The 11,234-nt window shown below is 43.1% G+C and overlaps 1 protein-coding gene across 3 annotated transcripts in view; it reads right to left on the reverse strand.

Moving 5' to 3' along the window:
• LOC112657055 (cytidine monophosphate-N-acetylneuraminic acid hydroxylase) overlaps positions 1 to 4,790 on the reverse strand; it is a 133,400-nt gene extending 128,610 nt beyond the window's left edge. For all 3 annotated transcript variants that reach the window (XR_007408327.1, XR_007408326.1, XM_025442849.3), the window contains exon 1: positions 4,655 to 4,790. Coding sequence is in view for 1 of the 3 variants with exons in the window: in XM_025442849.3 (XP_025298634.3) it covers positions 4,655 to 4,764 (110 nt within the window). In the remaining 2 variants the exon portion in view is untranslated. The remainder of the gene's footprint in view (positions 1 to 4,654) is intronic.
• Between the last annotated feature and the right edge of the window lie 6,444 nt (positions 4,791 to 11,234).

Raw genomic sequence — 11,234 nt, forward strand, 5'->3', positions numbered from 1 at the left:
GCCCGGGATCGAATCCCACATCGGGCTCCCGGTGCATGGAGCCTGCTTCTCCCTCTGCCTGTGTCTCTGCCTCTCTCTCTCTTTCTCTCTCTCTCTGTGACTATCATAAATAAATAAAAATTTTTTAAAAAAATAAAGTGATTCTGGGCTGGAAATGCTCTCAGATGCCTGAGAAAGTCAACACAAATCCTATCTGGAGGAACACAACTTCTACTCAATCTACCAGTAATTCCCATAGATAATGTTCTAAGGAACATGAAATAAATAAATAAATAAATAAATAAATAAATAAATAATCTTAAAAAAAAAAGGAAAGAAAAGAAATAGGGCTCTACAACACATTTTGGTCCATTTACATTTTTTGAAGTGTGTAAAAGATGCCTACTTATAATTACCTGGGTTTAAAATTAACATCAAATTTCTTAATGCTACAAAATTGCTACACTATTGCTAATAGCAATCCATAGTTGCTCACTAGCTGGTGAAGCCTGGGACAAATTGATTGCATCTGACTCCCCAGAGCATCTTAGAACCTAGTTCATCACAGTCACTCAAAACTGTTTAACAAATTAATCAGTCAGGCCAGCGGCTCCAAGGCTCCTTCTGGCTGCAGTTTTTTGATTCTAACTGGGAGAAAACTGTCATTTTTAATAAAATGGTCCTGACGATACCTACCTCAGAGAGCTGCTATGATGATAAATAAAGCTATCCAAATTCTAGGAACTATTTTGTTGTTGGTCTTCACTGGATAAAAATGACTCTTCTGCCAAGTTCAGAGTCACTGTGGATGTTTCGGAGAGCCTTTTAAAAATATGTATGAGAAAAAAATATATATATGTATGGAGGAGGATGGGAAAGAGGGGTGAAGGAGAGGGCAGAAGGAAGGGTCAAACATTAGAAATATTATTATAGATGAGGAAAATGAAGGAGCTGATGGCAAGAGTCAAACTTGAATGCCAGAAAAGCTTTATACTAGTTAAAAGCTTTAAGAATTTACTCCTCATGACCAGGAAACTAAATTATGGAGTGGCCTCCAGAGAAGTTCCATTCCAGGTCTGTCACCTCATTGTCATTTCCTGATCATAACTGATGGGAAACTAGACTATAGGCTTTTAAAACTTACTGGAACAGAGAGAGTGGAAAAACCCAGTTATTAGTTTCCTAGTGCTGCCAAAACTAGTTCTCACAAATTAGGTAGTAATTAAAGTAACAGAAATGTGTCCCCTCGTGGTTCTAGAAGCCAGGAGTCTGAAATCAAGGGTTGGTTCCTGCTGGAAGCTGTAGGGAGTGTCTACACCTTTCTCCTAGCTTCTGTGGATTTATCACCTTGGTCTCTAGCTGTCTTCACACCACCTACAATCTGTATTTCTCCTCTGTGTCTTTTCCTTTTCTTATAAAAGGCACTTGCCATTGGATTAGGGTCCACCTAGATAATTCAGGAGAACTGCTCTTAAGATGCTTAATATTATATCTATAGAGACCCTCTTCCCAAATTAGATGAGAGGTTCTGATAGACATGTCTTTGGGGGTTACGTGCAATAATCAACCCACCATAGCTTGTTTGCATGATTTTGGTTTTGGAAGAAAGCTGCTACAATAGAAATATAAGCTGAATGGAAGCAAAAGCTAAAAATAAAAAGTGTAAAGTTTCCCAGGCAGTTTCGAATCAACAGATGTAAGTTCCTTTTGGTATCCTCTTCAAAACTTTGTGGTTACCTTCTTAAAAATTGATCCAAGCTAGGAACATTCCTCAAATGGTGACCATGTACTTCACCACTAAAGCCTACCACCTTCCTAATTAATATGCACAGAATTTAATACAAACTTTCTCAATCATAATGTACTGACATATATAATTACTTGAGAGGGAAGAGCATAAATAAGCAGTCTAACAGAGTTTGAGGTACCATGTACTAAATTTAGATTGTTTCCAATAAGGTGATGGGCTAAATACCTGAATGAATTCTCTTGTTAAAAAAAAAAAAACTAAAAATCTGACAATCTTAAGAGAGTCAAGGAGCTGTCACAAAAGTAAGGAATTATCAAATCAGAGACTGAATACAAAAAAGGCTGTAGCCAGCCATTTCCCAAACAAGGAGGAAGGAGAGGGACCCTGATCTTTGCACTCATGGCCTCAGATAGCTCCAGAGACACAACCCAGAGAGAGCCTGCCAAGCTGGGGAGTCTAACAGGAGATCTTCCCCCAAAAGTGATCCCACTGGGTAAAACCATCACTTTGGGAATGAATGTAGGAATAAAATGGTTTTGCTCCTCAATCTCCCACTTCTACCATCGGAACCTCAGTTCCAGGAGATAGGCAAGAAAATTTAGCTCAAATTTTAGTGCTAAGTAAAAGAGAGAGAAAAACAGAATCTGGGCTCCAAGAGTTTTTCCAGCCTGAATTCACACTATCTGGGGAACTAGACAAACCTCTTGCTGAATATTTAGAGTAATCCTAGGCTCATAGCTCCCATAAACCTGGAAGAAGCAAATGCTGATCCTGTCTGGAGAGCTCCAGCTCTAACTTGGCTAATGATTTCTGCAGGCAAAGTTCCAGAGTATCTAGCAGCTCACAGTGCACAATTATTAAAGCAAGGACCAGCAAAAAAACAAACAAACAGACTTCATGAGAAGGTCCATCATGTTATAGTTAATGACTATAATTAACTATAACTAAAAAACTATAACAATGCTATAGTTAATTGACACATAGTCAATTCTATGTGTCTGAGACCTGAAATACACATGTGCTTGTTTATGTACTTATACATACGTAATGTATGTATGTATAAAGGAGTTAGCAGGCAAATTCTAACTAAGCAAGAGCACACTGACGTAGCCATATTAACAATAAAGAAAGCATGTTTTAAGCAACAAATTATTGCCAGAGAGTCATTTCATAAAGATAAAAGGAGCAATTCATCAGAACCCATAACTTTTTTAAGATTTTATTTTTATTTATTTGAGAGAGCATGCATGGGAAAGAGCCAGAGCCAGAGCACGAGGTGGGATGAAGGGGGAGAGGGAGGAGCAGGTAGACGAATTCTGGGCTCCATACGACACCCCGGGGATCATGAAATGAGCCCAAAACACACTCTGCACCAACTCAGCCACCCAGGCGCCCCAGAAACCAGCACAATCTTAAATCTGCATGTACTACTAATAACCTCAACGTATACCAGCGACACTGTAAGGAGTTACAGGTGAATTCCAAATCCCAGATTTCTGAGCACTCCTCTCCGCAACTCTGGAAGCAGCCGATGAGGTACTTGGCTCGGTCCGGGGGCTCGGGCACAGCAGGGCCCCAGCTAGCGAGGCCTCCCTCCCTCGCGTGCGAACCGGGGGGCGCCTGGAGGCGAGCGGCCCAGCCCCGGGGACGCAGGCGCGGCGGGAGGGAGGGAGTGAGGGAGGGAGGGAGGCCGCACACCGCGGGGCGCGAGGGACGGCGGAGTCACCGGCTCGGACGCAGCATCCACCGGGAGCCGCGCTGGGAATCGCCCGGAAACGGAGTCCCCTCCCCGGGGCCCGGCCGCCCGGCGGAGAACTCCGGCAAGACCCCCGACCCGCCCGTTCCCTCGGGGAAGGCTCCTTCCCGCCGCCTCACCCGCCGGAGCCGCCCTGGAGGCCTCTGCGCCCCGCTGCGCCCCGCCGCGCCCCGACTGCGCTCCCGGCCCCCCGCCCCTCGGAGGAGGAGGGGGCGCGCCGCTCCGGGGGTCCCGCGGCCCCCGCCCGCCCCCAGGCCCGAGGCCCTGCTCCACTCCCCGTTCGCCCCCAGGCCCGAGCCCCTGCTCCACGCCCCGCCCGCCCCCGGCCCGGGCCCCTGCTCCACGCCCCGCCCGCCCCCGGCCCGGGCCCCTGCTCCACGCCCCGCCCGCCCCCAGGCCCGAGGCCCTGCTCCACTCCCGGGTCGCCCCCGGCCCGAGCCCCTGCTCCACGCCCCGTCCGCCCCCGGCCCGAACCCCTGCTCCACGCCCCGGCCACCCCCAGGCCCGAGCCCCTGCTCCACGCCCCGTCCGCCCCCCGGCCCGAGGCCCTGCTCCACGCCCCGCCCGCCCCCGGCCCGAGCCCCTGCTCCACACCCCGTCCGCCCCCGGCCCGGGCCCCTGCTCCACGCCCCGGCCACCCCCAGGCCCGAGCCCCTGCTCCACGCCCCGCCCGCCCGCGGCCCGAGCCCCTGCTCCACGCCCCGGTCACCCCCGGCCCGAGCCCCTGCTCCACGCCCCGCCCGCCCCCCGGCCCGAGCCCCTGCTCCACGCCCCGCCCGCCCCGGCCCGAGCCCCTGCTCCACACCCCGCCCGCCCCCGGCCCGGGCCCCTGCTCCACGCCCCGTCCGCCCCCAGGCCCGAGCCCCTGCTCCACGCCCCGGTCACCCCTAGGCCCGAGCCTCTGCTCCACTCCCGGGTCGCCCCGGCCCGAGCCCCTGCTCCACGCCCCGGTCACCCCCGGCCCGAGCCCCTGCTCCACGCCCCGGCCACCCCCAGGCCCGAGCCCCTGCTCCACGCCCGGGTCGCCCCCCGGCCCCCGCCCGCCCCCAGGCCCGAGCCCCACCCCCTCCGCCGCGAGCCTGCACCTGCGACCCAGCCTTCGCCCGCGTCCCCCTCCTCTGCCTGCTCCGTGCGCTCGGCCCCACTGGGCCCCGGACAGGGGGCAGTACCTTCCCTCAGCCGCAGGGGCCTTAGAGATGTGGTGTCCCGCTTCCAGGCTGACTTGAGCCACGGTTGGAGAAATGGCAGCCCCCAAAGGTACAAATAAATGTTGGGACATGTCAAAACTAAAAAAAAAAAAAATGAGTACCGTAGAAGAGGGTTTGGAGACAATTAATCAAACGTGACCTGATGGATATTCTACACACACCCACACAAATGGCCAATGAGCGCATGAAAAAGTGCCCAACATTGTCATTAGACATCAGAGAACTATAACTTAAAGCCAAAAATGGGTAGGAAACAAAAGCATTAAGGATGACTAATGACTCATGTATTTCTATTTCTGGCTACGATGGGTTAACAGGCACCAAATTTATCTTCCTGTTTGGGAAAAAAAAAAAAAAGGATGTAGATAGATAATAGGTATCTTATATAACATACCACTCAACAACTGCAGATTATACATTATTTTCCTGCACACATGTAAGAGCTACAATAACTGATCATACACAGGCCTCATCTCCATAAATGTCCAAGGAATAGTATCATATGGAGATACAAGATTGCACATATCATGATGTGACTAAGCTCAGAATAAAAAAACAAAGTGATAACCAGTAATATTCATGGTTGGAAATTAAGAGACATATATTGATATAATGTATTGGTCAAATATAAATAATAATAGATAGGAAATTATTTAGAACTATTACTAGTAAAAACATATCAAATGTGAGGGATTCATTTGAAACAGCACTTACAGGGAAACACTCACATTAGAAAAGAAGAAAGTTTGAAATTTAATGAGCTAAATATTGAGTCCAAGTACTTAGAAAAAGAACTGCAAAATACACACACACAAAAAGGAAATAATAAAGAGTGGGATTTTATTAAATGGAAAACATGCAATAGAGATCTATTCAAAATGATCTACTCAAAAGTTAGTTCTTTGAAAAGACCAAAATAAAATCAAAAAGGCTCTAGTGATATTACTAGTCAAGGAAAAAAGTAAGGAGAAAAGACACAAGTCATTATTATCAGGGACAAGACACTATACTATCGGTGCTGCAGACATTAAAAAGATATAATAATACTATAAAAATCTTTCTGCCAATACATTTAAATATGTCGATGAAATGGATAAAATCCTAGAAGAGTATCAAACCCAGAATATTCCATCAAAATTCAATTATATATCAATTAAAACTCTGCATAAATAGCAACACTAAAATATCAAGGGTAGGAAGACTTGGTTGTTAACATGTCAATTCTTCCCAAATTGATCTCTTGAGTCAATAGATTCGGTGGATTTCCAATCATAATCTCACTAAGATCTTTTTTGTAGAAACTGACAAGTTTATTTTAAGACTCATATGGAAATACAAAGGACCTAAATAGCTAAAACAATCTTGAAAAAAAAGTTGGAAGACGTATACTACCTGACTTTAAAACTTACTATAGAACTACAGAATGAAGACAGTGTGGTAAAAGCAAAGGATTGAAAAGTTAGATTGGGATCGAATAGAACCCATTTGAAATGATAAACCACAATGAGATATCGCTTCACACTTGTCAGAATGTCTAAAATGAAGAACTCCAGAAAAAACAGGTTTTGGAGAGGATATGGAGAAAATGGAACCCTTCTGCACTGTTGGTGGAAATGGAAACTGGTGCAGCCACTGTGGAAAACAGTACGGAGTTTCCTCAAAAAGTTAAAAATAGAACTACCCTATGAACTGGTAATCACGCTATTGGATATTTACCCAAAAAACACAAAAACACTAATTCAAAGGGATACATGCACTGTGATGTTATAGCAGCATTATCTATAATAGCGAAATTGTGGAAACAGCCCATGTCTCCATTAACTGATGAATAGATAAAGATGTGGTGTGTATGTATATATAAATGTGTGTATATATATATATACACACATATATAATGCAATATTATTCAGCCATAAAAAAGGTAGGAAATCTTGCCATTTGCACTGACATGGATGGAGCTAGAGTGTCTTTACGCTAAGCAAAATAAGTCAGGCAAAGAAAGACAAATGCTAAATACCATATGATTTTACTCATATGTGGAATTTAAGAAACAAAACAAAACAAAAAGAACAAAGAAAAAAAAAGACAAACCAAAAAACAGACTCTTAACTCTAGAGAACAAACTGATGGAGGTGGGTGGGGACACAGGTGAAATATGGGGAGGGGCTTAAGAGGACACTTTTCATGATGAAAACTGAGTAATGTATGGAACAGATGAATCACTATGTTGTACTTCTGAAACTACATCTAATGCTGCCCCACATCAGCATTAGATGAGAGAAATGAAACACAACACCGTATGGTACCTATGCTAGAATTAAAACTTTTTAAATTAATAATAATAATTAATAACAAATAATAATAAATTAATAATAAAAATGAAAATATTTTAAAGTAGAATGCAAAAACAAAAACACAATAGAAGTCCTTTGTTGTTTTTCAACAAATGGTGCTAGAACAACTGGACGTTCATATGGGGAAACAATTCGTCTTTATCCCTAGCTCACACCAGATACAAAAATTAACCTGAGATAAACTTAAACACAAAACTATAAAGTTTTTGGAGGAAACATGAAGGGTACTTTCATGATTTTGAGGTACACAAAGATTTTTTACAAATGATATGGAAAGCATTACCATGAAAAAGATATTAGCAAATTAGGCTTCATCAAAAACTTTTTAAACTTCTGCTTAACAAAAGACTTAAGAAAAATGAACAGGTGTGCCATAGACAGGAAGAAAATACTTGTAAAACACATATCTGATGAAAAACTCATGCCCATGATATAAAACACAAGAATTCCTACAACTCAAGAATAAAAAAATAAGCAACCCAATTTTTAAAGAGGCACAATTTTTAAAAAGGCACAAGTTTAAACAGACATTTCATCAGAAAAGACAAACAAATGGCCAATGAACACACGAAAAAGTGTCCCACACCAGCATTAGATGAGAGAAATGTAAATTAAAACCAAAAATAACTAGGAAACAAAAGCATCGAAAATGGCTCATATATTTCCATGTCTGGCCAAGATGGAGGAGAAGGGACCAATTTACCCTCGTGTTTGAAACAACCAAAAAATAAAGGGGGGGGGAGATGGTGTTGGGGAACAAAACATATGAAAGAACAGTGCTCAAAACAAATCAGATAATAAAAAACAGTGATCTCTAAGAACAGGGAAACCAGTTAGGGGAGCAGAATGATTGCCCCAGGTTACTATTTGGAGAGTTTCCAGGTCTCAGAGTAGGGAAGAGACACCTTTCCAGAAGTCTCCCTGACTTGAGGATGCTGCTGAGGGAATGGAGAGTGTGAGGCTGCTTTGTCTCCTGAGAAAAGGGGACAAAACTGAAAAGGAACAAAGGTCTCTATTTGGGATCTCAGACTTGCAGTTTGAGGGGTACCTGGGTGGCTTAGTGGTTGAGCATCTGCCTTTGGCTCAAGTCGTGATCCTGGGGTCCTGGGATCGAATCCCACATCGGGCTCCCTGCAGGGAGCCTGCTTCTCCCTCTGTCTGTGTCCCTGCCTCTCTCTGTGTGTCTCTCATGAATAAACAAAATTAAAAAAAAAAAAAGAATTGCAATTGGGGGTGGGGGCACAGATTCTGGGATAACCAGGAAAGTGTGCCACTGGTGCGGGGAAAGCAAGGGGGTTTTTATAAGAAAGGAAGAGGTAATTATAGGGTTATGTAAAGAGAGGGAGGAAAAAAAAAACCCGTATTGGTGCTGAGCAGTTCAACTGGTTGTGATGACTAACTTATTGGTAGTAGTGTTATCAAAAGAAACTGTCCCTGCTATGTATTCACTAACTTTGCTGTCTCCTCTGATCCAAACACCAGTTGCTCTGTTGAAATGTCAGGAGCAACCACTTGTCACACAATTGCTATTTCTGGAGTTTGGGAGTTGGTTAGTTGGAAAGGAACATGGGGTCTTTCATGTCCAGAGGTTTTATGCAATCCCATAATCTCCCCTTTCAATCAAGATATTTTCTCAGGAAAACTTCACAGATCAGCATTGTTCCTTCATGGCTGGAGTTTAAAGTTCTGTTCTGAACCTCAGGTAAGAAGTGGGCTCCATACTTTATGAACCAGCCTTGGTTTTGAGAGGCAGTCAATCCAGTTTAACAGTTGCCTCATTTCCAAAGCAGGGCTCCCAAAGTTGGGCCTGGACTTTATAAGCTATCAGGTATTTAATAAGAGACATTTCAAGGAAAACACAGGTAAATGGTTGGAGCAAATGACCATCCCAGTGCTACCAGGGAGGGTTCTAGAAGCCAGGCCCCTACCCACCGCTAATGGACTGGGGGCAGCCAGTGGCAGTCTGATGTGTTTTCCTGCTCTGCCATTTGAATGTCTCTGGTGATCGTTTGTCTAATCATGGGCTGTTGTGGCAATTTCTCTGAAGTTTATCTCAAGTTGTCCAGCTTCATTTCCCCAGAGCTTCAGGGCAAAAGGGTAGTTTCCGTTCCCAATGACTCCAGGTGAGAAAAATGGGACAAAATGGGAAACCTTTCTTCAGAGAGTCACTGCCAGATACTCAAGGAAACCAGAAAGAATTCAGGAGCCAGCCATTTCATTAGAAAACTGCATACACTCAAAGACCATCAGAACTAGAAGCTAATGGTCACAAAAATGTGTTAGTGAAACAATGATTTTTCTCTAAAATTCCCCTAATTTCCATCAAGGATAGCTAACTTAAGACTAATTTGTTTGTAAAATAATTCCAGTTTTAACAAAATGTAGCCTACTTATTTACATAAGTGAGACAAGAATGTGGTTGACCATATAGACTCTTTAAAACCTGCTTTGCTGGAACTTTTCCTAAGGAATCTCTACGTTGAAATTTTTAAAAAATATTTTATTTATTTATTCATAGAGACAGAGAGAGAGAGAGAGAGAGAGAGAGAGAGAAAGAGAGGCAGAGACACAGGCAGAGGGAGAAGCAGGCTCCATACAGAGAGCCCGACGTGGGACTCGATCCTGGGTCATACAGAGAGCCCGACGTGGGACTCGATCCTGGGTCTCCAGGATCACACCCTGGGCTGATGGTGGCGCTAAACCGCTGAGCCACCGGGGCTGCCCTACGTTGAAATTTTAATAGCCTCTCAAAGCCGGAAACCAACCGAAATCCTTGCCATCAGACTCTAAAACCTATAGGTGTGGGTGAATTTTTACCAAATCTCTGTAAGTCATAGATACCTGAAGAGAAAATGTTTTCTTAAATCTGGAAGAACAAATATTAGGGAAATGGAATGTTTCAAACAAGAGTCATAAAAACTACAATCATCTTCCTCAATTCATTCAGTCCCGTGTTAATTAGTTCTTGTTCTGTTGGAACCAGATTTCCCACCAGTTCTAGAAGTTCTTACCCAGTTTCATTTTATAATATTAAGGGTATCAGAAACATGTATTTGTCAAAAGTCCTTTCCACAAATCTCCTTGAAGAAGAAACACATTTGCAAGAGCATCAGAGTAGAATAATAGCTGAAAATGATAAAAGACTTAAAAATGGCCATGGTTAGAGATCTGGTGAGAGTTCATCACAATGCAATTGACAAGGAAATCTGGTTATTTCTATGACACATGACAGTTCTATAACTAGAGTTACAAGTGATAACATTATGCCAGGGCATATCAAAACTTTAGGAAGTTTATACAATTTCTGAAATAGTTTTATTAATAGTTTTATTAATAGTTTTATTAATAACATATCAAAACTTTAGGAACTTCATACAATTTCTGAAATAGTTTTATTAATATATACAATATAACCTAAGAAAGTTTGTCATCACTTATCTGACAATGCTTCTCTTGTAACTGAACATACCAAATAAATGAGTCCAATTAGTTAAAAAGAGTTCATTTAGAATTTGAATTTGGGAACGTTTGCCAAAAATAGCAGAAGGTTTTAAAGCACATGACTGAATAGGATCAAAGATCATTACAAAACTGAATAATTATCTATTAAACTGAAGAGGCAATAAAAGAGTCTAAAGACAAATACAGACATAGTTGTTAGCAAAATTTAGCTCTTATTGAGAAGATTCCATTTTCCTGAGTTAGCAAAGAGCTGCTAAAGACAAAACATGGAGACTTTTTCTATACAGGTTACATGAAAGATAAAGAAAAACTTTGCCTATAATTCCTTACTGAGAATACACCAATAATCTGAGAAAACTTGATCACTTTAACAGAGAGAAAAACAAAATTTATCTTGCAGCAGTGTATTTTGAGATTAAAACTCATTCATTCCATGGGCGCCTGGGTGGCTCAGTCAGTTAAGCATCTCATGGTCCTGGGATCGAGGCCTGGGTCAGACTCCCTGCTCAGCGGAGAATCTGCTTCTCCCTCTGCCTCTGCCTGCTGCTCTCACAATCTCCCTGTTTCTGTCAAATAAATAAATAAAATCCTAAAAAAAAAACCTCATTCATTCCAATTTTAGCCCTGACCATACATAAAATTCCTTCCCCAAGATTCCTTTTCTACAGCATTCTTTTTTACATTCAGATTTTGTCTATGTTTTTTCTTCCTTAACAACTAACCTC

Source organism: Canis lupus, chromosome 35 (assembly GCF_003254725.2).
Source record: "Canis lupus dingo isolate Sandy chromosome 35, ASM325472v2, whole genome shotgun sequence".
NCBI lineage: Eukaryota > Metazoa > Chordata > Mammalia > Carnivora > Canidae > Canis > Canis lupus.